This window comes from Mus pahari, chromosome 4, assembly GCF_900095145.1.
Source record: "Mus pahari chromosome 4, PAHARI_EIJ_v1.1, whole genome shotgun sequence".
NCBI lineage: Eukaryota > Metazoa > Chordata > Mammalia > Rodentia > Muridae > Mus > Mus pahari.
In genome coordinates this window covers 97,778,208-97,799,855 of record NC_034593.1, presented here as the reverse complement: position 1 = coordinate 97,799,855, position 21,648 = coordinate 97,778,208, and the positions used below count along the sequence as shown (strand labels likewise).

Sequence of the window (21,648 nt, the reverse complement as noted above, 5' to 3'; positions counted from 1 at the left end):
CCTATTGAACATATAAGAAACAAAGGCCAAATGGAAATGACTTGCCCAAGGTAACTCAGCTATTAAGTGCCCAGGGCTTTTCTTTAACCAGGCTGACTGAGAGGGTCTGCCCTGCCTGCTTGCTGTCAGCTGGCTCCTGGAAGCAGCCCAGAATCCTGAAAGAAGTGTGAGGAACTGGGCTTTCTGGACACTCTTGTCTGGGAGCCCCGAGGCCCAGCCAGTCTGCTCCAGAAGTGGCTCAAAGGGGCTGGCAGATAGCAGGAGGCCACTAGGACCCAGAAGCTCTCTGAGCATCCTGCTCTGCTGGCTGCCTCTCTCCGCTCACTGCAGTGGTTCAGGCTTCAGCAGCCTTGGAGAGGCATCAGCTGAGAAGAGCTATCACATAGGCGCTAGGAGCTGCTCAGCAAAGGTAGGAGTTGCCGACTAGGCCAGGGATGCGGGGCAGACCCAGGGCCTGGTGGTGACTGCTGTCTCAGCTTACAGAAGGGTGGCATTCTGAGGGGCAGCCCACCCTGTCCTGTGATGGGCAGTTCTGTCACAGGATGGGCTCTCGGGTGTCCCAAAGGTAGTATTGGTATGTGGGCATCTCTAAATCCAAGAAATGGGAGATTGATCATCTTCTGCTGGCCAGAGAAACTAGCCCTGCAACAGACAGCATTCTCCGTCTGCCTCGCTCAGTGTCATAGAGGTAGGTCCCCACATCCCTGGACAGGCCTTCGGCATCCCAGGATGATGGGTATCTAAGTCCTGGGCGTGGGCAGCTCTGCTAGGAAGAAGTGTTGAAGGTCCCTGGAAGTCTCCCCTGGCGTAAGAGGCCCGTGTTCTTGCCTGAAGGCAGGCCAGACTCTGATCCTTGGCATAGAAGATATAAGAAACAGGTACATGTGAATCCCAGCAACACCTATGTGGCTTTGGGCTAGGCACGTGTGCACATCCTACATCCTGAAGTGAGGATACCTCTCCCTTGACCATGGCCCTGCCAGAGGCCAGACCTCAGATGCTGTAGTGGCAAAGCCTTCCAGGTGCTTGCAGGTCTTGAAGATGAGGAGGTGGCATTGAAGGAAGCAGTGGGAGGATGCGAGCATCTATTAAGGCATGATGACATGAGCTAAGAGTGGAGTCAGACTCCTTGGGTTTCCCCCATGAAGCATTACACCACGGCCCTCCCCTCCATAACCCTCCATCAATGAGAGAGTACTAAGTAACCAACTCTATTGGTGTGTCTATTACGAGGTACATTGGAAACCATGGAATTTGAAGTCACTGTAGAATTTTTGACAAGACTGAGGGGGGGGCACTAGGGAAGGAACTATAAGAAAGAAAGATGTCCAGTGCCTGCCAGCCTAAGGTTCCATCATGGCTGCATAGCATCACTCCGTGTCCATGTGTCCACAAGAAAACCATGTCTGCTTTTCTCAGGCAGGGATTCTATCTAGGTATTGCTGGATTGGACTCCTGCTGTCCATCCACACATGGTGGACTCTTCCTTCTTTGGGTACCACATCTTTTAGGCCCCACTCCCAGGTAGAATGGATGGGGAGTTGGGGGTAAAGGGTAAAGATGTAAAGGGTAGGATTTCTTTTAAACATTTTATTTTCCCTGGTAGACTGTCTTATGAGAATCTGACATCTCCCTGGAGAGAGGCAAGTCTCTAGGCAGTTGTCCAAAGTTAGGGAAGCCACAAATCCCGGAGCCTGGGCTATCCTCCTCAGAAGAGAGTCCCCTGGCTGGCACACAGATGACTGATATTTCAGGAGTTTGTACTCCGTGGCCAGGATTCAATTAGTCAACTTGAGTCTGATTCAACTCACAAGAATTGCACAGAACACCTAATGTATGTGTGGCATGTTAGAAGGTGGATTAGTGCAAGCTTTGTGGTAACACTGCAAACCTGTGGTGAATGTAAGAACTCTGAGAGGAGTGGGGCTCTGGCAGGCTATGTGGTTCTTGTCACTGCAGTTATAGAAAAGACAAGAGTTTTTAAAGTGGAGTCACTACCAGGTGCTCCTCATTCCAGACCACAGAGTACTAAAATGATATACACAAGCAGCTTGATGGTCTTCTGGTCCAACCCTCCCATTTCACAGATGCAGAAAGTGTGGCCCAGAAAACGTTTAACTTGTCTACAGAACAGCCAACAGACTTGGCACTGTGGTTTGTCTCTAAGCTGTGTAATTCAGCACACTGTATGGAGGGAATATATCTTTACATATATTAATATATAATAATATAGTATATTATGTATACTATATATAATATACAGTATAATATATAGCACATACATATTTCATGTATATATGAAAGTAAGTTGATTACACTGGGGACAATATTTTAATTATATGCAAACTTAATGTGATGACACATAACTCAGATGGGACCTGCCATCTCATCAGAAGATAGGGGAGGTGCTGATTAAGTTTGGTTTTTCTCTGCTTTATATGTACCTAGTTCTATAATGGCAGTCCTCTACTCTGCCCCACAATACCTTCACCCTTTCACATGGGTATTTATTTACCTTCACCCTTTTTTCTGTGACCATGGGAAGAGGTCAGAACCAAGAGGGCTTTGAGATGAGCAATCCTTGGTGAGTTGCAATGACCAGCTACATGGGAAGCTGGGGAACGGGAGGTTAGGAGCTGCTGTTTCTCTACCGGCCAGGACATTGCAGACCCGAGAAGCTAAAAAGTAGGTAGAGAAGGACAGCTTTCGGCAGCATGTGTTCTCTGGCCTTGGGAGGTCAGGAGCCAATGAGCTGGGGGGCTTGCAGCTAGGCATTGTCTTTTCTGCAGCTGCTCACCAGTCCTAAACTGGCAGCTCTTTGTTTTTGGAGTGATGATGTCAGTAGGGTACAGTTGACCTTTCCAGGTGATGGTGGGAGACATTAGTAGGGTCTGTTCAACAATGGTTTACTGAAAACCTACTAGATTCTAGTTGGTATGGAGGCTACTCTCCGGCATAGAACGACATAGTAGGCGAAAGAACTGTCCCTAGAGCCAAACTACATTGAACTATATGATCTTGGGTGTGCTTCTTGACTTCTCCAGGTTGCAGGTCTGTCTGTGGAGACGTGGAGATCATATCATCTGTCTCCTAGACTTGTGTGAGGATAAGGATGAGCTGATGGACTCGGTGTGCATAGGCCAGGGCCTGGCATGTGTAGAGCACAGTGTGACCATTGTTGTGCATTATTGGTACTATTAACCGACCAGACCCTACCAACAGTTACAAAATAGGTGTTATTCCTATCTTCTACAGATGCCTTCATGAGGAAGCTGGAGTCCAGAAGAGTTGCAGAGTGAGTAATACCCAGACCTGGAACTAGAAGCTGAATCTCATGCTCCTTCCACGCCCCATTCTGATGAGAAAATCAGAAATTTCACAAAATCAACCCTAAAGCCAGAGCACTGTCCTGGAGAGGGGAGACAGGAGGATTTAGAATTACCCTCAAAAGGGAACAACAACAAGGAGAACTAGGAAAGAACGAACATGGAGAACTAAAAAAAGAAAGCGAGAAAAGAGGTGCCAGAGGTCACTCGGAAGGCCACTGTAGAGTATGTGAGGATCCGTCCCTACACAGTGCTACTTCCCATCACCGGGGCTGATCCTGGGGCTACCTTCTGACAGAAACTGGACATGACCTACTGAGTTTGGAGCAGCCTGGCCTGGCACTCTGTCTATATAGGAGCCCAGCTTGGAAGGCTGGTGATAAGAGCCTGCCATACAGGCTCCAGAAGGCCCCCCAACAAAATTGGGAAGCCTGGACCTGGGCTTACATCCCAGGGTTGTGGAGTAGGATGGGGGATGGGCCTGTGACAGGAAGTGCCCTGGGTGTCCTCTTTCGGCCCCATGGAGTCCTCAGCCATCCCCCAGTCATCAGGAAACTCGTCCACTTTGGGAAGGGCCCTTCAAACCCCAGGTCCCTCTACTGCCAGCGGGGTCCCAGAGTTGGGATTACAGGACGTGGCTTCAGAATCTGTGGCCCTCTTCTTCATGCTCCTGTTGGATCTCACTGCTGTGGCTGGCAATGCTGCTGTGATGGCTGTTATTGCCAAGACACCCGCCCTACGAAAATTTGTTTTTGTCTTCCATCTCTGTCTGGTGGACCTGCTGGCTGCCCTGACCCTCATGCCACTGGCCATGCTCTCCAGCTCTGCCCTCTTTGACCACGCCCTCTTTGGGGAGGTGGCCTGCCGCCTATACCTGTTCCTGAGCGTTTGCTTTGTCAGCCTGGCCATCCTTTCGGTGTCTGCCATTAATGTGGAGCGCTACTATTATGTGGTCCACCCCATGCGCTACGAGGTGCGCATGACACTAGGGCTGGTGGCCTCCGTGCTGGTGGGCGTGTGGGTAAAGGCCCTCGCCATGGCTTCTGTGCCAGTGTTGGGAAGGGTCTACTGGGAGGAAGGAGCTCCCAGTGTTAACCCTGGCTGTTCTCTCCAATGGAGCCATAGTGCCTACTGCCAGCTTTTTGTGGTGGTCTTTGCTGTTTTGTACTTCTTGCTGCCCTTGATCCTGATCTTTGTGGTCTACTGCAGCATGTTTCGAGTAGCTCGAGTGGCTGCCATGCAACACGGGCCGTTGCCCACGTGGATGGAGACGCCCCGGCAACGCTCTGAGTCTCTCAGTAGCCGCTCTACTATGGTTACAAGCTCCGGGGCTCACCAGACCACCCCACACCGGACGTTTGGGGGTGGGAAGGCAGCAGTGGTCCTCCTGGCTGTAGGGGGACAGTTCTTGCTTTGTTGGTTGCCCTACTTCTCTTTCCATCTCTACGTTGCCCTGAGCGCACAGCCCATTTCAACAGGACAAGTGGAGAATGTGGTGACCTGGATTGGCTACTTTTGCTTCACTTCCAACCCCTTTTTCTACGGCTGTCTCAACCGTCAGATCCGGGGCGAGCTTAGCAAACAGTTTGTCTGCTTCTTCAAGGCAGCGCCAGAGGAGGATCTGAGGCTGCCTAGTCGAGAGGGCTCCATTGAGGAGAATTTTCTGCAGTTCCTCCAAGGAACCTCTGAGAACTGGGTTTCTCGGCCCCTACCCAGTCCTAAGCGGGAGCCACCCCCTGCGGTTGACTTTCGAATCCCAGGCCAGATTGCTGAGGAGACCTCAGAGTTCCTGGAGCAGCAACTCACCAGCGACATCATCATGTCGGACAGCTACCTCCGTCCCGCCCCCTCACCAAGGCTGGAGTCCTGATGGACACCGGGAGGGAGATAAAGCTTGGGGCTGGTTTATGATCTCAAGGACTGCTTTGGCGGCTGGCTGGGGTTTGGGCTAGGGTCTCTGGACTTAGCTTTTGCTTGGTGTTTCCTGGGTCGGGACCAGAGTCAACAGGATGGACATGTGGCAAAAAGCCTTGGACTTGGCTGGGATCTTTGACTATTGGGGGAGGGAACCTGGGTATGGTGAGCTGTTGATGAGAGAAAAGGGTGACAAAGGTGAGGGGAAGCCTTTCTTGCAGTGCACTCTTCATGCCTCGGGAGACCGGGAAACTCCCTAAGGGTAGGCAGTGGGGCAGCGTCTAGGAGCAGTTAATCTGGGGACTGTTGAGGTATACCTCTTTGCAGTGTCCACACTAATACTTATACTGAGACAAGGTAAGAAAATGGCCCACATCTTCTCATTTGCCAACTAGGTTCAAAAAGAACTAGCCAAGGGTTTCCATGAGTGAATAAAGTTAATGTCTAAAGTGAGAAGACCTGTGGGGTGAACTTTTTCCTGGATTTGGCCAGCAGCAAGGAAAAATTGCAATTAGGGTAGTGGAGGAGAAGACAGAACAACTCTGCAGCTCTCTCCTATTCTTCTCTTTCCTGCACGTAGGAGATCAAGTGTGGGTCCTGACCTCAGCAGAGATGAGCAGGAGACAGGATGCCCTTTCCCTCCTTGTCTTTTGAGTAACTAGGAATGACTCAGGGGTCAGAGAGCTGAGGGTGGGTGTTAGCCTTTGAATTGGTAACGTGGCTGGATACAGAAAGGCCAGGTAAATTACTCTGATCAATAATACTGCCAATCTTTTCTTTCCAGGACTGGCCTCCCCGATCTATCTCCTCATGGCAGTGGCCCACTTCCAGCCCCCTGGACATTCGGGTACAAGAGACTCAGGTCGGGCACGGGAAGGGTGGGGTTTCCATAGTCCATGAAATGCCTCCCTGTTCGTCATTGCTCTCAAAATTAGCTTCTGTGACAAAGACTTAAATCTGTCTCCTACCTGCAGCCCTAGGTTGGAGAGAGAGCAGAGAATTGGGCTTTGCTGCTTATTGATTAAGACTATAGGGATGTGTTGGTTAGTATCAGCAATGGTATTTTCTTGCAAGCTGGACAGGCTTTCCCTCTGGGTCCTGTTCATTCCATTTCCCTCAACTGAATACTAAAGGCTCAAGGTAGGACCAGAGGGTGATATGGGCTATATCTGAACAAATTTCTGGTTCACTGAACATGAAAGGGGAAAGTGGGTTGGGGTGGAGTAGTTTCCCCTTTGAACAACCAATAAATTTTATGATAAAAAGTTATATTAATATAAACACTGACTCCTTCAGTTCTATTCAATGCATGATTAGCTGAACACCAATATTCTCCGGGGCATACACATACGATGTGCCACCTCTGCCTTCAAGGACTTCACAGTTTAACTCGACCAGATATTTGTATTTCTGTAGAGCATTTAGGTCTGATAAAGTTATTGTAAGGGCCGGGCGTGGTGGCACACGCCTTTAATCCCAGCACTCTGGAGGCAGAGGCAGGCAGATTTCTGAGTTCGAGGCCAGCCTGGTCTACAAAGTGAGTTCCAGGACAGCCAGGGCTATACTGAGAAACCCTGTCTCAAAAAACAAAACAAAACAAACAAACAAAAAGTTATACAGTAAGGAAAAGATATCTATGGTTCTGACTTTTGAGAACATATTGAAGTTGTAGACTCCATGTAGGTGCGGAAAGTGTGGGAAGTATAAGCAAAACTCTCTAGGGAAGAAAATGATCTACTAAATAAAACTGGGCAAACAGCTTTTTCCCTCTTTGGCTTAGGTATATTTACAGGTTTCTGTCTTCCTATCGCTCGTGTATTCAAGTCTAGCGCCTATTACACTGAGGAAATCCTTTAGAAAGTATCACATGGCAAATGAGAGTCCTTCCAACTTTAGAACCATTTCCCTTTCTTTTGAGATAAAGTGCATGCTGAGAAATCTTCCTTGTACATCATAAGGGAAAAACTCACATACTATTAATCCTCCAACCAGCTAGTAGACCCAGAGACTGCCAGTAGGTGGCAGTGTAAGCCCAGTAGACAGGAAACTTGCACATGCAGGGTGTGTGTGTGTGTGTGTGTGTGTGTGTGTGTGTGTATGTATGTATGTGTTAACTATTGCTTGGCAGCCATTTTGTTAACTTTTCCTTTTTAATTTTGCCCTTTAACCCTTGCTTCACATTAAAAGGAAGTTTTAAGAGCAAGGATATGTCTAAGTCATATTGAAATAACCCGACCCTGAGATCTTACTGCCATTAACTAGTAAGCTGCCATGTTTTCCCTGGCTGTAGGAAGAGATCATAAAGGAAGTAAAACTTTCCTTTTATTATGAAGAGAACTTTCTCCACAACTTTTGCTATGGCCATTGTCCAGGTATTTTCTAGTCACTGAGATGGACTGGTAAAGTTCAATATACAATCCTTACCTCTTGGAGGCAGTTCCTGGACACAATCTCCCTTACATGCCGAGGAAGCAACAGGGTGAGACGATCATCCTGTCAGTTTTGCCAATATCTTGGTATTGAGGTAACTGCCATCCAAAAACTTTAGACGCTCTGTTGTCAGGTGTCTCCGAGTGATACCTTCTCGAGGTCTGGTAGATAACTGTCGTGAAATTGAAACTAGGCAGATGTACTTACTGTGTGGACGTGGGAAAGCGACTTAATTTCTCTGAGCCCATTTCCTCATCGGTGACAATGGGGATCAATATTACCTACCTCACAGGGTTGTTGTGAGGATTGAGAGATGAGACATGGAAGTGCCTACCTGGCAAAAAGGTACTCAATAACCTTGTGGTTTCCCTTTCCTCTTGAACCTTTTCCTCCTAGAAGTGATCAGAAAGGAAAAGCAGCCTGCTTTTTTTTTTTTTTTTTTTTTTTTTAGCCTGCTTCTTTTTAACGGTCATTTGGAAATGAGCTGGAGACTTTCCAGACATGGAATTGACAAGCATTGTGGGTGACGTGGATGAGGTTAATCTAATTAAATGGATCTAATTAATTTTCACTACAGAGACCTTTCTCCTGGGAATTTGTAGTTTAAGTTACCTCCTACTAGAGAAATGTTTTAAATTCTGGGGAAAGGTTTTAATGGCTGCAAAAAGTGCCCCTTCCTAAAACGGGTGTTGAAAGTCACTGTGGGCCCATTTAGCAGTAAAGGGACTATAGGATATTCTTCAGAGCTATCATTCACTAATATTCGGGAGATAGTAGAAAGACACTTGTGCTAAACTTCCCCCTTTCTGTGGCTATCACATAGGAATTCTTGTTAGAGATCAGCTGGTTTTCTTCTGGGAATGCAACTAAGTCCCCAGTGTAGAGCCGCAGGTTTATATGGGAGAAAGGGAAGCGTGGAACTATTATAAATTAATTACACCTATTTTCATATTCTAATACTTACTACCTATTTTTCACATTCTGTTACTTGCTGCGGTCGAGTGATCCTTTGCCAACATAGGAGTGCCAGGCATATGTACAGCTCACAGAAATCCATACGTTGTAGCAGAAGGACTAAGATATACTTGGCACAATGGGTGTAGCCTGAGGAATGGATGAACACCCACGCTGGGCAGCTCAAGGATCAGACTGAGGGAACTTTGGCTGAAGTGTCCCGCAGAGACCCGGGCTCCACAATCACAGATGGAAAGGAAAAGGGTCTGTTTGTCTGTTTGTTTGTTTTCTGGAGTGGGAGGCTTTTCCCAGGAGCAATTCCCTGAGGGCTGTGAGCTCTCATCTGATCCTCACCGCCAAACCTCCAATGCCCAAAGCTCCAGAGCACACCACGTGCTGGAAGTCCCGCTTTTTCTACACTTGGAATCCAAGTCCAGGAGCCCGAGAAGTAAAAAGGGAATTAAGGCTGGGAGGTGCGGAGCGACGGCTCGCCATCACTCCACGGGAACAGTCAGGTTCCCGGCGACTTCCGCTCTCCTCTCCGTACCTCCTCCGCCTCCCACGGCCACAGCGCTCTCAGTCGTAACGGCCGCTGGGCGTCGCCGGAAGTGTCGTTAACAGCACACATCCGGTTCTTCCGGGCGCTAGGGGAGCTGACGGAGAAGGCCACCGCCCAGCAGAAGCCGCGTCTCCGCCGGTGTGTCGCGGCTCCCCGCGGTGTGTGAGTGAGCCCCGGGCCCGGTCCCCTCTCCCGCCGCCGCCATGGGCTGCACGTTGAGCGCCGAGGACAAGGCGGCGGTGGAGCGGAGCAAGATGATCGACCGCAACTTGCGGGAGGACGGGGAGAAAGCGGCCAAAGAAGTGAAGCTGCTGCTGCTCGGTGAGGGGGCTGGGGGCGGAGCTGGAGCGCTAGAGCCGGGGAGCCCGGCCCCGGGGCAGCCCGAGCTGATCGGGGTCTGGCTAGGCCGGCGGAGAGGTCCCCAAAGGGACAGGGAGGGGATGCCCAGCATGGGGCGGGTGCGGGGCTTGGCGATTGAGGCCCCGGAAGGCGTGGGGATTTCAGGTTGGAGAGGGTGTAACCCGGATGGGATGGTACTTAGTAGAGTTGGGGAGTTTGGAGCCCCGAGACTGTGCTGGGAATCCGGGAACGGCTCTTAAAGGGAGGGGCCGAAATTAGGGAGGTTTCACACTGGGCTGGAACGAGTTGAGGAGGGTAGTAGTGTGTGGTGTCTGGTGGGGCCTGTCTAGGGTTTGTGTGTTTGATACTTGATGTCAGGATAAAGCTGGAAGGATTGAATGATTAAATAGTGAAGCTAGGACAGAGAGCTCACATAAAGAACTTGCTCGCAAGTCTTTTTGCGCTGTTAGTGAGGTGGATTGCTCAGGAACACCCAGGAGGCGGGTGAAATAAATGACAGGTCCTTAGGTATAAAAGAAAAGACCTATGGATGCAGAGGCCACTAATACTTTTTCAACTTTTTTTTTTTTTTTTAGTTTTTCTGAGACAGGGTTTCTCTGTATAACCCTGGCTGTCCTGGAGCTCACTTTGTAGACCAGGCTGGCCTCGAACTCAGAAATCCGCCTGCCTCTGCCTCCCCAGTGCTGGGATTAAAGGTGTGCGCCACCACACCCGGCCTTTCAACTTTTTAAAATCTTTTTTGTTTAATTCTCTTGAGGTTCTGTAACTCTTTTTTTTTTTTTTTTTTTAATTAAAGGGATAGGGATGGTGTGAGCTGAGGAACTTGAAAGAATGCCATTTTGAGATTTGGGGTAGAGGACAGTGGGACCATGTTGTCGGGAATAGTATAGGATAACATATGGACTGGGGCAGATTTATTGTAAAGATTGTGATACATTTGGGAGGGGTTGATTTTTTTTTTATTGGGTTTTTCAAAATAAAAGTATTGGTTTTCAGACTACAAACATCGCGTTGTCTTATACTCAAGTGGGCTTTTTTTTTTTTTTAATATCTAGTCAAACATGTTTTAGTCAGGATTTCGTTTTAAACTTTGATAGGCTCAGTAAATCATATACACTTCTCTCGCATTAGCTTACCAGTAAATCCAGCTGTATTCATTATGTCTATCTTTGAGGAATCTGTTAGATGAGAATCAGTACGAATAAGTCACAGGTTCTGTAAGTGGCAGGGCTTTTTAGATAAGTACCGTTCTGAAAGGTCACTCCCTGTAGAGCACCAATTTCACTTTGGAGAGCTCCAGAGGACGGACACCACTGCTGTACAGGCTGACCTCGTGCTCCAAGATGGGCTGGCTGCTTGCTTATACAGTTTGGAAGCTCTGAGCGGCAGCTGGAATATAAAGAAAACGTTATGCAGTGGAGTTTGAGCTTCCAGGAGATAAGAATTCATAGCATAGCTCTGGAATGCCAGTGCCTGTATAACAGGTGTCTTTTATGGATGAACGTGGTTTCTGGTACTTAGCAGGGACTTAGGTATTTACTGTTAACCAACCAGTTTAAACAAACAAACACATAAACATACCAAGTTCGTGATGATTGTTGGCTCCTGGGGACCTTTCCGAGTCTGATGTAAACCACAACCCTTGTCAGTTTTCTCCCCTACCCTAGTTGCTGTTTCCAGACAGTGCCATTCTGCAGCCTAGGCTGGCATTCGGTTCTCCATCCTCCTGCAGTTGGCTTCCCCAGTGCTGGGATTGCAGCATCTATCAGCACACCAGTGACATTAACATTTTTTGTAATAATCAAATGTGAAATCAAAGATGCATTCTCATATCCTGGGATTTGATTTATATTGACCACTGGAAAAACTTGGGTAAGCAGAACTGTCCAAGTATCTGGAAAAAAATCTTTATTCAGGGTCTTTAGTTCCTTTAATTTAAAAAAAAAAAAATTAAATACACGATAGCTTACAGAATTTGAAAACTTTAAGTAAAAGTCAAAGTACTGATTTGTTTTTAATGTTTACAGGCTTTTTTAAAAAAGTTTTTTGTTTTGTTTTGAGATAATATTGGCCTCAAAACTCATGAGTTCTTATACCACACCATGAAACTTTTTTTTCCCCTCTCAGGATTTTTTTATGACCGTATTTTGAGCAAATTAAACCAGTAAGATGGAGTAATTTTGGAAACAGCTGGTCTTTCGTGAGCTGTGTCATGATGCATATGTGAAGTTAAAACGGTCTTTCATGGGACTAGAGACATGTCTCAACAGTCCCAAGCACTTGCTGTTCTTACAGAGGACCTGCATTAGGTTCTCAGTACCCACATGGCTCACAACCATCTGTAGCCTTGTACATAAACGTACATGCAGATTGAAATCCACATACATAATAATTCTAAAAACTTTTAAAAATATTTCATGATATTTCTTTAAGTAAAATTTACCTATGTGGTATATAAAAACCCCATATGATATTCCAGTTCTCTCATTCTTCCCCTTTTTGTGGCTGCAGAAAGTTTCCCTTGGTACATGTAAGCCATTTTCCTTCAGCACTATGAGACAGACTATCCAGTTTAGTTTACGTTGAAATCTATCTCTCTTGTCTCTGCTGGCTCATGTCTTTTCTTTCTTCTGTGGCCATAATTTCATGTAGTGATACGCAGCACGGGCTTGCAAGTCAGAAGGCTTTAAGTTCCCATCCGTGTTTACTAGCGGTAACTTAGGACAGTCATTCCCATTTGCCTCAGTTTCTCTACTTTTCAGGTATAGAAAGTAGAGGTCCTTCAGAATGGCTGGGAGGGTTAAATGTGGTAATAATATAAAGCAGAACATATCCAGTGAATATTCACTGTTTATTATTGTTAAAAGTCAGCATTATGGATTAAAATAGCCATAGACATTTCGAATGAATAAGTTAGTATAGGCTTAATTTCTAAGGAAGACATCAGTATTATAATTCCTCCCTTGGTTGGACTTTCCTCTAGATATTATTGGGAAGATCTTGTTATGTCAAATTGCTGTTTAACAGTTTGCAACTGTGTCATAAATATGATATGTAGGTGTGCTCCTTTGTATGTTCAAATTTCAAGTCTTGTTTTGAGACGGGCTTATTGTATATGTAGCTCAGTTAACCTGTAACTCTCAACCTGCCTCAGCCTTCCAGCATATATGATCATAAGTGTGTGGCACCATACCTAGCTCTGAAATGATTGTATAGCTTCAGACTTTACAGCAGCTGAAGTAGTATTTGGACAGTTTTGGTGTGATTTTTCTCTGCAAACTTTTTCAATTTGATAATTTGAAGAGAACAATTATTTACAAGGATTATACCAGTTGAATGTTTAATAACCTATAATATTTTACATTTCATTTTCATGGCATAATCTTGTAAAGAAAATTCTCTTCTACTAAAATCCTCTCCAATATGTGTTATGATGTCACAGATGTTGGGAGGTGCTAATGTAATCTATAATGACACTGCTTTTGGATTCAGACAAAAACCACATTAAGTTCCCACCTCCACCTACTGGTTGTGAAACCCAGACCAAGTCACTTAACCATATGGATTATATTCACATATGTAAGTAGGGAGATTCTTCCTGTTTCATAATATAAGGTGACATAACTTATGCAGAATGCTTAGGGTAGTGTCTAGAAGATAACAATCAGCAAATGGCAACCTCTGTCTGTCAGAGTGTTTGTGAGGCATATCATTTTAGTTTTTATTTTTGAGGGGTGTTTCAGACACTTGACATTCTTCATGTTAATATGCAGAGATATTCAAAGCTTAATTCTGTGTTGATAATTTGTGTTTTATGGCAAAACCCAAGTTCTATACAAAGAATTGGAATATTGCATTTTAATTTTATATTATACAATTGGTTATTCATATTTAACTTGCAAGTTACTGATGGAATGTGATGATTGAAAATAAGCGTCTCCTTTGATCCCTGTGTGGGATGATAGTTGTAGGTTTTGCTACCTCTTTAGGATAAAGTTTGTAGGACCTAAATTTCTAGTAAGGATTTATCTGTCATACTTGGAGAAAAGAAAGAAACTGGAATAACAAGTAGAAATAAGCATTGAAAATAAAAGATTCTTTTTAATAACCTTATTTATTGTGCCTTCAAAACATTTTTTAGAAGCCAGGTGGTGATGGTGCATACCTTTAATCTCAGAATTCAGGAAGCAGAGGCCAGTGGATCTCTGTGAGTTTGAGGTCAGCCTGGCCTGTAGGATGAGTCCTAGGACAGCCAGGGCTACACAGAGGAACCTTGTGTTGAAAAAGAACAAACAAACAACAACAAAAATGTTTAGATTTGTATTTTTATGTGCAAGTGTTTTATCTGCAAATTTGTAGGTGCACTGCATGTGGGCCTTATGCCCATGGAGGTCAGATTCCCTGGAATTGGAGGTGAGGTTGGTTATGAACCACGTGTGGGTGCTGAGCCCTCTGCAAGAGCTCAGATGCTCTGAACTTCTAAGCTGTTAGCCAGCCCCTTCTCTGAGCCTTTCATGTGAGTGTTCATCACTTTTGCAGCATGAATATACAGCATCTTTCCATATCCCACCGTGATTTTCTCTGCTGCAGTTGTAGACAATGATAAATAGGGAGTAGGTGCCCAGTACTTTGAAGATTTACAAGGCACCTGACTTCTGAATCAAGGGTACATCTGATTCAGAAAAATAATTTCAGCTGATTACACTTGGATCATTATAAAATGGTCTTTAGTTTGGGGACAGTTGTTTCTGTTCAGAATGTTTTTTGATGGCAAGATCAGTTTCAGAGGTTAGTGAAACTGACGTTCTGTTCTTACTGGTATTCTGAACCTCGTTTTGAAACCTTGTCCTGTTTTTATGTCACCCTTAATGAACACACACACACACACACACACACACACACACACACACACACCCTCTTGCTTCTAACTGTATGGTCCTTTAGGCAGGAGGACTAGGGCTTTCTCTATATCTTCTGTTGTAGGACATAATCTAAGGGTCCATAAGGAACAGGAGATGGTCACACTGGTGCAAGCAAGTAAAGGAGAGGTTTGTAGACAAGATGTGCTAACTAGGCAGCTTCCCAGGCAGTTGGCATCCAAGGCTGGGCAAGCAGTGAAATGTGAGCAGGTTGCATGCTCGTGAATTGCAGTCCCTCCTCACTTCTCGAGCAGATCGCTAGCAAAGCTAAGTCACATTTTCATGTCATCTTTCTATGCTTGTAATACTCCTTGTTTCCCACCACACACCAGCCTTCAACTTTGGCTTTGCACATTTTCTGGCTCACATATTAACATACCTGGTACTTAAGTCTTGTTATCCAGATTTCTGGAAAGGCATCAGGTTGATCTAACTTCACCAGGTACCTACCATAATCCAGTTGTTTGTGGTGGGTGTGTGATAAATTGATGGAGTATCCCAAGTTCTATACGGTGAACCCTTTCAAGTGTCAAGGTAGGCCAGGTTCTCTAGTAAAAAGGCCTGGCTGGAGAAATAGTGACTAATGACTGACAGTGTCCTTACCTACTAGACATTCCTATCATCTGAGTTGGACATAGTGGGATGAGGTGGAAACACTGGAGAACCAAGCAGATCACCCTTCAGTTTCTCCCTCATTTGAGTCTGATCATTCTCAGTGTTAAGCTGTCATTTTGTGTAGTTGGCAGATAGGTGTAAATTCACCTGGAGGTGGAGTGTCCAGGTCTCAGCACATCTAACACAGAACAGTCAATGTCATCTGGGCTTAATTACCTTTCATTTAAATTAAACAGTAAAAACAAACAACCGGCTTTTTTTTTTTTTTTTCCCCCCCTGGGACTGTACTTCATCACTTCTGATTTCTGTCTACTGCTTTTAAGAAAGAGTACTGGGGGGGTGGGGCCATCCAAAACTAAGGAAAGAGCTACAGCAGACTAGTTTATTACTTAAATTTGCTTATAGGATTTGTTAAGGGGGAAGTAAAAACATTCGGTAATGTAAATTTAAGTGTATAGATAAGTTAGCATTCTGTGTTGTCCTTTTCTGTCTAGTTTGGTATAGTTTTTTCCCTCGGGTCTAGCTTCAAGGGAAGTGAGGAGAAAGATGCTTCAAATACTCAGGAGTCAATGTATTAATAGTAAAGACCAATTTAAGATGGGGTCTCACACTATGAACTATCTAGAGCCATGGGCACTAAATTTGTCCTGATTATGAATTTTAAAATGTTTTCTAATCAGCAGAATTTAATACATGAGTATTTGTCGATCTCTCAGAACTAGTAACTCAGTTCAGACCTGGAGACACCATGTGATAAAGGGGTGGAGCCTGGGGAGGGTGAGTGGCTCTACTCTCTAAGCTTCATTCTCCCTCCTTGGAACTCTAAGGCATTTGAACTGGGAGTCCCTTGATTGTAAATTGTATATAATCTAACAAGTTATAAAGAGGACTGTTTTTGTGTTATTTTTCTTCGTCAGTTTGGTTGAAATTAGTTGAACATCACTGGGCTTTAGTTAAAAACTAAACACTAAACATAAACACCTATGCCGCAAAGGTTCACTGGGGCACAGAGAAAATAAAGTTATTTCAGTGTTCGATTTTCTGTGTGGTCTTCGTTTTAGGATAGCTCTTTTGTAGGCTCTCGAAAGTTGGTGTTATCTTTAAGCTTTTATCTATCCAGGTTATCCTGTTACCTGATTAGTGATCAGCTATATCATTGCTGTAATTTAAACTGTTTGAACTGAATAACACTGCTGGGACAGGGTTCAGTTGTTCTAGTTGGATATAGTGCTCCTTGTGACTGGATCTTCTTTTGTCCTTTGGCTGTAACAGAAGTTAATATATTTGATGCGAACTAAGCAAAGGAGGGGATGCTTGAAAGTCCACAGTTGAATGTATATGAACTTTGGTTAGAGCTTAGAAACTTTAGGGGGAACTGGGTTTTAAACCTGAACTTCCTTTGACTTTCACATTGAATATAAGGTTAAAAAAGCTTGTTAGGAATTACCTGAGGTAGTTTCATGTTTTCGATATTGATACATCACTCTTGTACACTTATTACTAAGTCCTATTTTCAAATGGACAGTTTTAATATTCATATAAAAGATTTTTGAAGGAAGGTAGTATTTTACATCTTAGAAAATTCTTGTTAACTTAAAAGCAGTTCTCTGCCAGGTGTGATGGTAAACACTTTAGTCCCATCCCAACACTTGGGAGGCAGAGGGAGGTAGATCTCTTGAGTTCAAGGCCAGCTTGGTCTTGTGAATTCCTGGTCAGCCAAGATTACAGAGAAAAGCCCTGTCTTAAGGTGGGGGGCGTGTAGCTTTCTGACCACCCCCCTTCTTTTTGACTGATTGACTTATTTTGTGTGGGGTATGAGTGTGGGTGTGGATAGGTGTGCACACCACAGTACACATATGGAAGTCTTGTGGGAGTTGGTTTTCTCCTTCTCCTGTGGGTGCCAGAGCTGGAACTCAGATCATCGGGCTTGGCAGCAAGAGCCTGAGCCATCTCTCTGGCCCTTGACATTTTTTTCCTACATACTCATATGAATCCTCCATGTTTTGCTACAAGTCTATTTGCATGTTTAAGTTATGCTCACATCTTTTATTCATCTGGTTTGTTGTTAACACTACACTGGTTGTGTATAGGGACCATTTAAATCAGGACTATTTAAACTTAGCAAGGTAGCTTGATTGCTGTCATCTTGTAATTAATCATCCTTCAGTGGTTGCATAGCCTGTTTATAGTGGGCCAAATAACAACAACAAAATAATCTGTTTTTCAATTTGATTTTAAAATTTAAATAGTATTCTCCTAAATCCCAGGAACTGTGGCCGTGCTACCCTGTGCTGTACTTTGGTTTGTTTTAGTCATGTGCTCATGTCAGGGGCGGTGTGTATGGCTCTTACATGTGCTAAGGTGCACATGTGGAGGACTGCTTCAGGAGCTAAGGCTTGCTTTCTACCATGGTTGAAACAAGGTCTGCTGTTCTGCCATTGTACTACACATTCCAGACTTGTTGGCCTGCAGGTTTCCATGATTCTCCTCATAGGTATGCTGGAGTAAGATGCATGTGTGATGGTATGTCCAGCTTCTATGTGGATTCGAGAATTTTATAGCAAAGGCTTTTATTAAGCCATGCCCTTAGCTTCCCTAGTTTGTTTGTTTGTTTGTTTGTTTGTTTCCCCTTCCCTTTCTCCCTCTTGCCCAGCTCACTCCAACCTATAGGGTTTTTCTTTGTTCCTCATTATGGATGGTTGCTGGGATTTGAACTCATGACCTCTAGAAGAGCAGTCAGCTCTCTTAATCGCTGAGCCATCTCACCAGCCCATATATTTATTTTTAAAAGCAAGTGAGTATATTATGATATGACTAGGCTTACCAATATGACTTTGGAATCATTAGATTAAGAGTTATTTAAAAATCACTGGAGAAAAGGAGGGCATGGTGGCATATGCCTATAACCCCGGCACTCTGGAGGCAAAGGCAGGCAGGTCTCTGGGAGTTCCAGGCCTAGGCCTGGTCTACACATAGTAAGTTCTGGGACAGCCAGAGCCACGTAGCAGAGAGTTGTCTCAAAATAATTACAACAATAATAAGTGAGACAGCAAAATGCTTCTCTGTTTAAAGGGTATTTATGACGTTGACTGGGGAGCTGGCTTAGCAGGTAAGAGCTGCTCTTCCAGAGGACCTCAGTCTGAGCCCCAGCACCCACACGACAGTACACACGGTAACATCTGTAGCTCAAGTCCAGGGAACCTGACGCCTTCTTGTGAACTCTCTGAGTACTAGACAGACACACTGCAGTACACAGATGTGCATGCAAACAAACATGCATACACATAGAATAAGTAAATGAAAAATTTAGGATAAAATATTTTAATAAGCTTTTTATTTTGTATTAGCTTGACTTCTGCTAGTTTTCTAAATAATGTTACATTTGTCATCTCAAGAAATTAATGCTGCTATATAAATGTTCGCTTTAACACAGTATTTAAATTTTATCAGTTTTCCCATTAAGGTTCTTTTTAGTGTCTAGGATCAATCTAGGATGCTGTACTGAATTTAATTAAGGTTTTATGAGCTTTCTGGTTTCCAATATTGTACTCTAGCAGGATGCTCATATATTATTTATGATTACGCATTTCTGGCTGTCTTTCATAGACAAAGGTTTTCTCCTTCCCTGTTACACCTTAGAATTTTTTGAGACAGTTTATATAGCCATGGCAGCATTGAACTTGTGGTCCTCCTGCTTCAGCTTCCCAGTGGTCATTTATGTGGAATGTTGATTGATGATAGGAATCAGTTTTGAAAGCAACATAACATTTGAGACAGTCAAAGAAATGGAAACTCCTTTTGATGAGGTTTGTGGTTTTGGAGATGGAATGCATACTGGGGAAGGTTTCTACCATTGAGCTGCCTGCCAGCTCTGAGAAGTGTTCACAGAGGCTCAGAGCAAGGCAGCAGGGAGATCTGACTGGACGATCAGTGTGGGAAAGGATTCAGGACATGATCTTCCTGGCTTTGCCTTCACAGTGCAGGGATCACACCTGTGTACCACCACATCTTGCTTTATTTGCAACATTTTTAATATTTATTTTTTCAATGATGAGCATGTGTGTGTCCATTGGGCATCGCACCCACGTGCAGGCGTTACAGGTGTTCTCCACTGCCTGACATGGATGATGAGAACCAAACTCTGACCTGCAAGAGCAGCAAGTGCTCTTCAATGCTGGACCATCTTTCCAACCCATATATGAGACATCAAAAACGTTTCAAATTTATTATAGTGTTGGCGAGAGTAACAGAATTTGAACTCAGGTGGCATAGTGCACTTGTGGAGGTCAGAGGGCAACTTCCAGGAGTTGGTTCACCGCCTGCCTGGGTTCCACAGATCACACTCAGACCCTTGGGTGTGCACAGTAGGTGTTCTTTACCTGCTGAGCCGTTTTGCTGGTCCTTTATTGAAAATTTTAGTAGCTTTCTTAAGCTATACTTTGTTATACACACAAGTGTGCATGTTTCTAGATTCTAGAGACTTGCATTGTTACTAACTTTTTTTCTGGAGTAGCCACCACAATTAATACTGTCGCAAAAAATTAAATAGAGTCTGTAAATGCATGTAGGGACCCAAGACTCCTTTGAGTTTGCTGAGCATTTATATGGTAAAGGAAATTGAGATCAAATACTGGTATTTTGTAGGCCTTTACTCATGTTTCAGTGTTTACTGTAAGTGATGCTAAAGCGTGCTGTTTACATTTGATTAAGCATGTAGACCTGCTCTGTGCTGCCATCATTGGAAGATTTGAGTTGGGATATGATTCTAACATTTTAAAATATATGGGTTATAATGGATGCATTTAGCATTGCTATTAGCTTTGAAGAACATTTCCCACTATAATAAAGAATTATTTTATGAATTAAAATGAGACCTTTCGACCGCTGACACATTACAGTTGTTGGTGGCATTTCTGTTTTCTTTTTATTCCAAATAAAAAATAGTTTTAAACCAGGGCATAAATACCATATAATTTAGCATCAAAATGGGGTTTTGTTGCTTTGCTTTCAAAGAAAAAGGAAACTTACTCACCATGGGCCAAAATTAGAACTCGGAGGCAGGCAGAGCACAGTCTGGTTCCTGGCTCACAAGTGACTACTTCCCAAACATTCTTATGCTCTGCAAAGGTGAGGAATGAAGCTGCAGTCTGCCCTTCACTGCGCATCAGCGGCATTCTGCCCACGTCCTAGTCAATGGAATACCGTGTGGGTAATCTCTGGGGAGCTGAGTGAGCTCCCCTCCCCTTTTTTTTTCCTATTTTTTGAGACAGGGTTTTCCTGTGCTTTGGCTGTCCAGAAGCTCACTCTGTATACCAGGCTGACGTTGAACTCACCTGCTGCCTGCCTTGGACAATAACCCCCCCCCCTTTTTTGGTAACCAAACCAGTGTCTTCCTTCGGTGATTTATTGGTGTAAGCTGATTGATCTTTCTGTTTTTTAAAAAATCTATTTTATTTTATCTGTGTGGATCTGTGTGTATCCCAGGCTAGTCTTGAGTTTTCTATGTAGCTGAAGATGACCTTGAACTCCTGATCCTTGACCTATCAAGCATTGGGATTGTAAATGTGTGCAGCCATACTCAGTTTATACAGTACCAGTGATTAAACTCAAGGCAAGCACTGTACTAACTCGGCTACATCCCTAGTCCCATTTATTGTATTTACTTATTTGTTTGGTCAAGACCTTGCATGTGCTAGGCAAGTGCTTTACCACGCTTTTTTAGTGGGCAGTAGCCTACATTTGTATATACATGTATACACACCTGCACAAATACACACATATGCAGTGTGAAAGCAGGACTCACATATGAAATATGTAAATATCTATTTAAGTCTAGACTTCAAGTATGAGAGAAAATGTTTTCTATGGTGTTTTCTCTCCGCTCGTACTCTTGTCTCCCCTCCCCTCTTGAGATCCTCTTCTCATGCTCCTTTTCTCTTTTCATATCAATACACGTATATGTGTAAAGCTAGAGTTTTCTTATGACCGAAACATTTGCCCTTCCAAGTCAGACTTACTGCATTCAACATGATGAGCTCTAGTTCCATTCATTTTCTTGCTTATTTTCATATTCTTTATGGCTGAATAAAACTCCATTGTTTATTTATTCACAATGTATACAGTTTTCTTTATCCAGTAATCTATTGAAGGGCATTCTCCTGGTTCTATACCTTGGTTCTGTGAATGGTGCAGTGGTGAACACTGATACGTAGGTGTTTCTGTGATATCCTGACTTAAGTCCCTTTGGTTACGTACACAAGAGTGGTGTGGCTGGATCGTGGTTCTTCTATTTTTAGTTGTTTGAGAAACTGCCATGCTGATTTCCATAGTAGTCATGCCAGTTTACATTCTCAGCTGCATTCTACAAGGGTTCCTCCTTCCCACATCCTTACCAGCTCTGTCGTTTGTTTCTTGATGGTAGCCATTCTGACGTTAGTGAGCTGGGAATCTCAATGCAGTATCAATTTGCATGTTCGTTATGGCTAAGGAGCGAGATATATATATATATATATATATATATATATATATATAGAGAGAGAGAGAGAGAGAGAGAGAGAGAGAGAACTGTTTG

At 44.1% G+C, this 21,648-nt stretch overlaps 2 protein-coding genes across 4 annotated transcripts in view; both read left to right on the top strand.

Annotated features, from left to right (window-relative positions):
* Window positions 1-329: 329 nt before the first annotated feature.
* Gpr61 (G protein-coupled receptor 61) lies at window positions 330-5,296 on the top strand. 2 transcript variants are annotated; one of them, XM_021197096.2, is made up of 2 exons: window positions 330-409; window positions 3,256-5,296. In XM_021197096.2, exon 2 carries the CDS (start codon window positions 3,847-3,849, stop codon window positions 5,194-5,196), a length of 1,350 nt encoding a protein of 449 aa, XP_021052755.1. In that variant the 5' UTR covers window positions 330-409; window positions 3,256-3,846; the 3' UTR covers window positions 5,197-5,296. The 2 variants fall into 2 exon arrangements, with proteins under 2 accessions (XP_021052755.1, XP_029393243.1); XM_029537383.1 differs by lacking the exon at window positions 330-409 and adding an exon at window positions 634-688.
* Gnai3 (G protein subunit alpha i3) overlaps window positions 5,233-21,648 on the top strand; it is a 44,580-nt gene continuing 28,164 nt past the window's right edge. Inside the window, exons 1-2 of one of the 2 annotated variants that reach the window (XM_029537384.1) lie at window positions 5,233-5,438; window positions 6,025-6,102. In XM_029537384.1, coding sequence (XP_029393244.1) covers window positions 5,336-5,438; window positions 6,025-6,102 — 181 coding nt within the window. In that variant the 5' untranslated portion in view covers window positions 5,233-5,335. Of the gene's footprint in view, window positions 5,439-6,024; window positions 6,103-9,245; window positions 9,505-21,648 lie in introns of those variants that run through there. The other variant, XM_021195434.2, reaches the window with a different exon arrangement.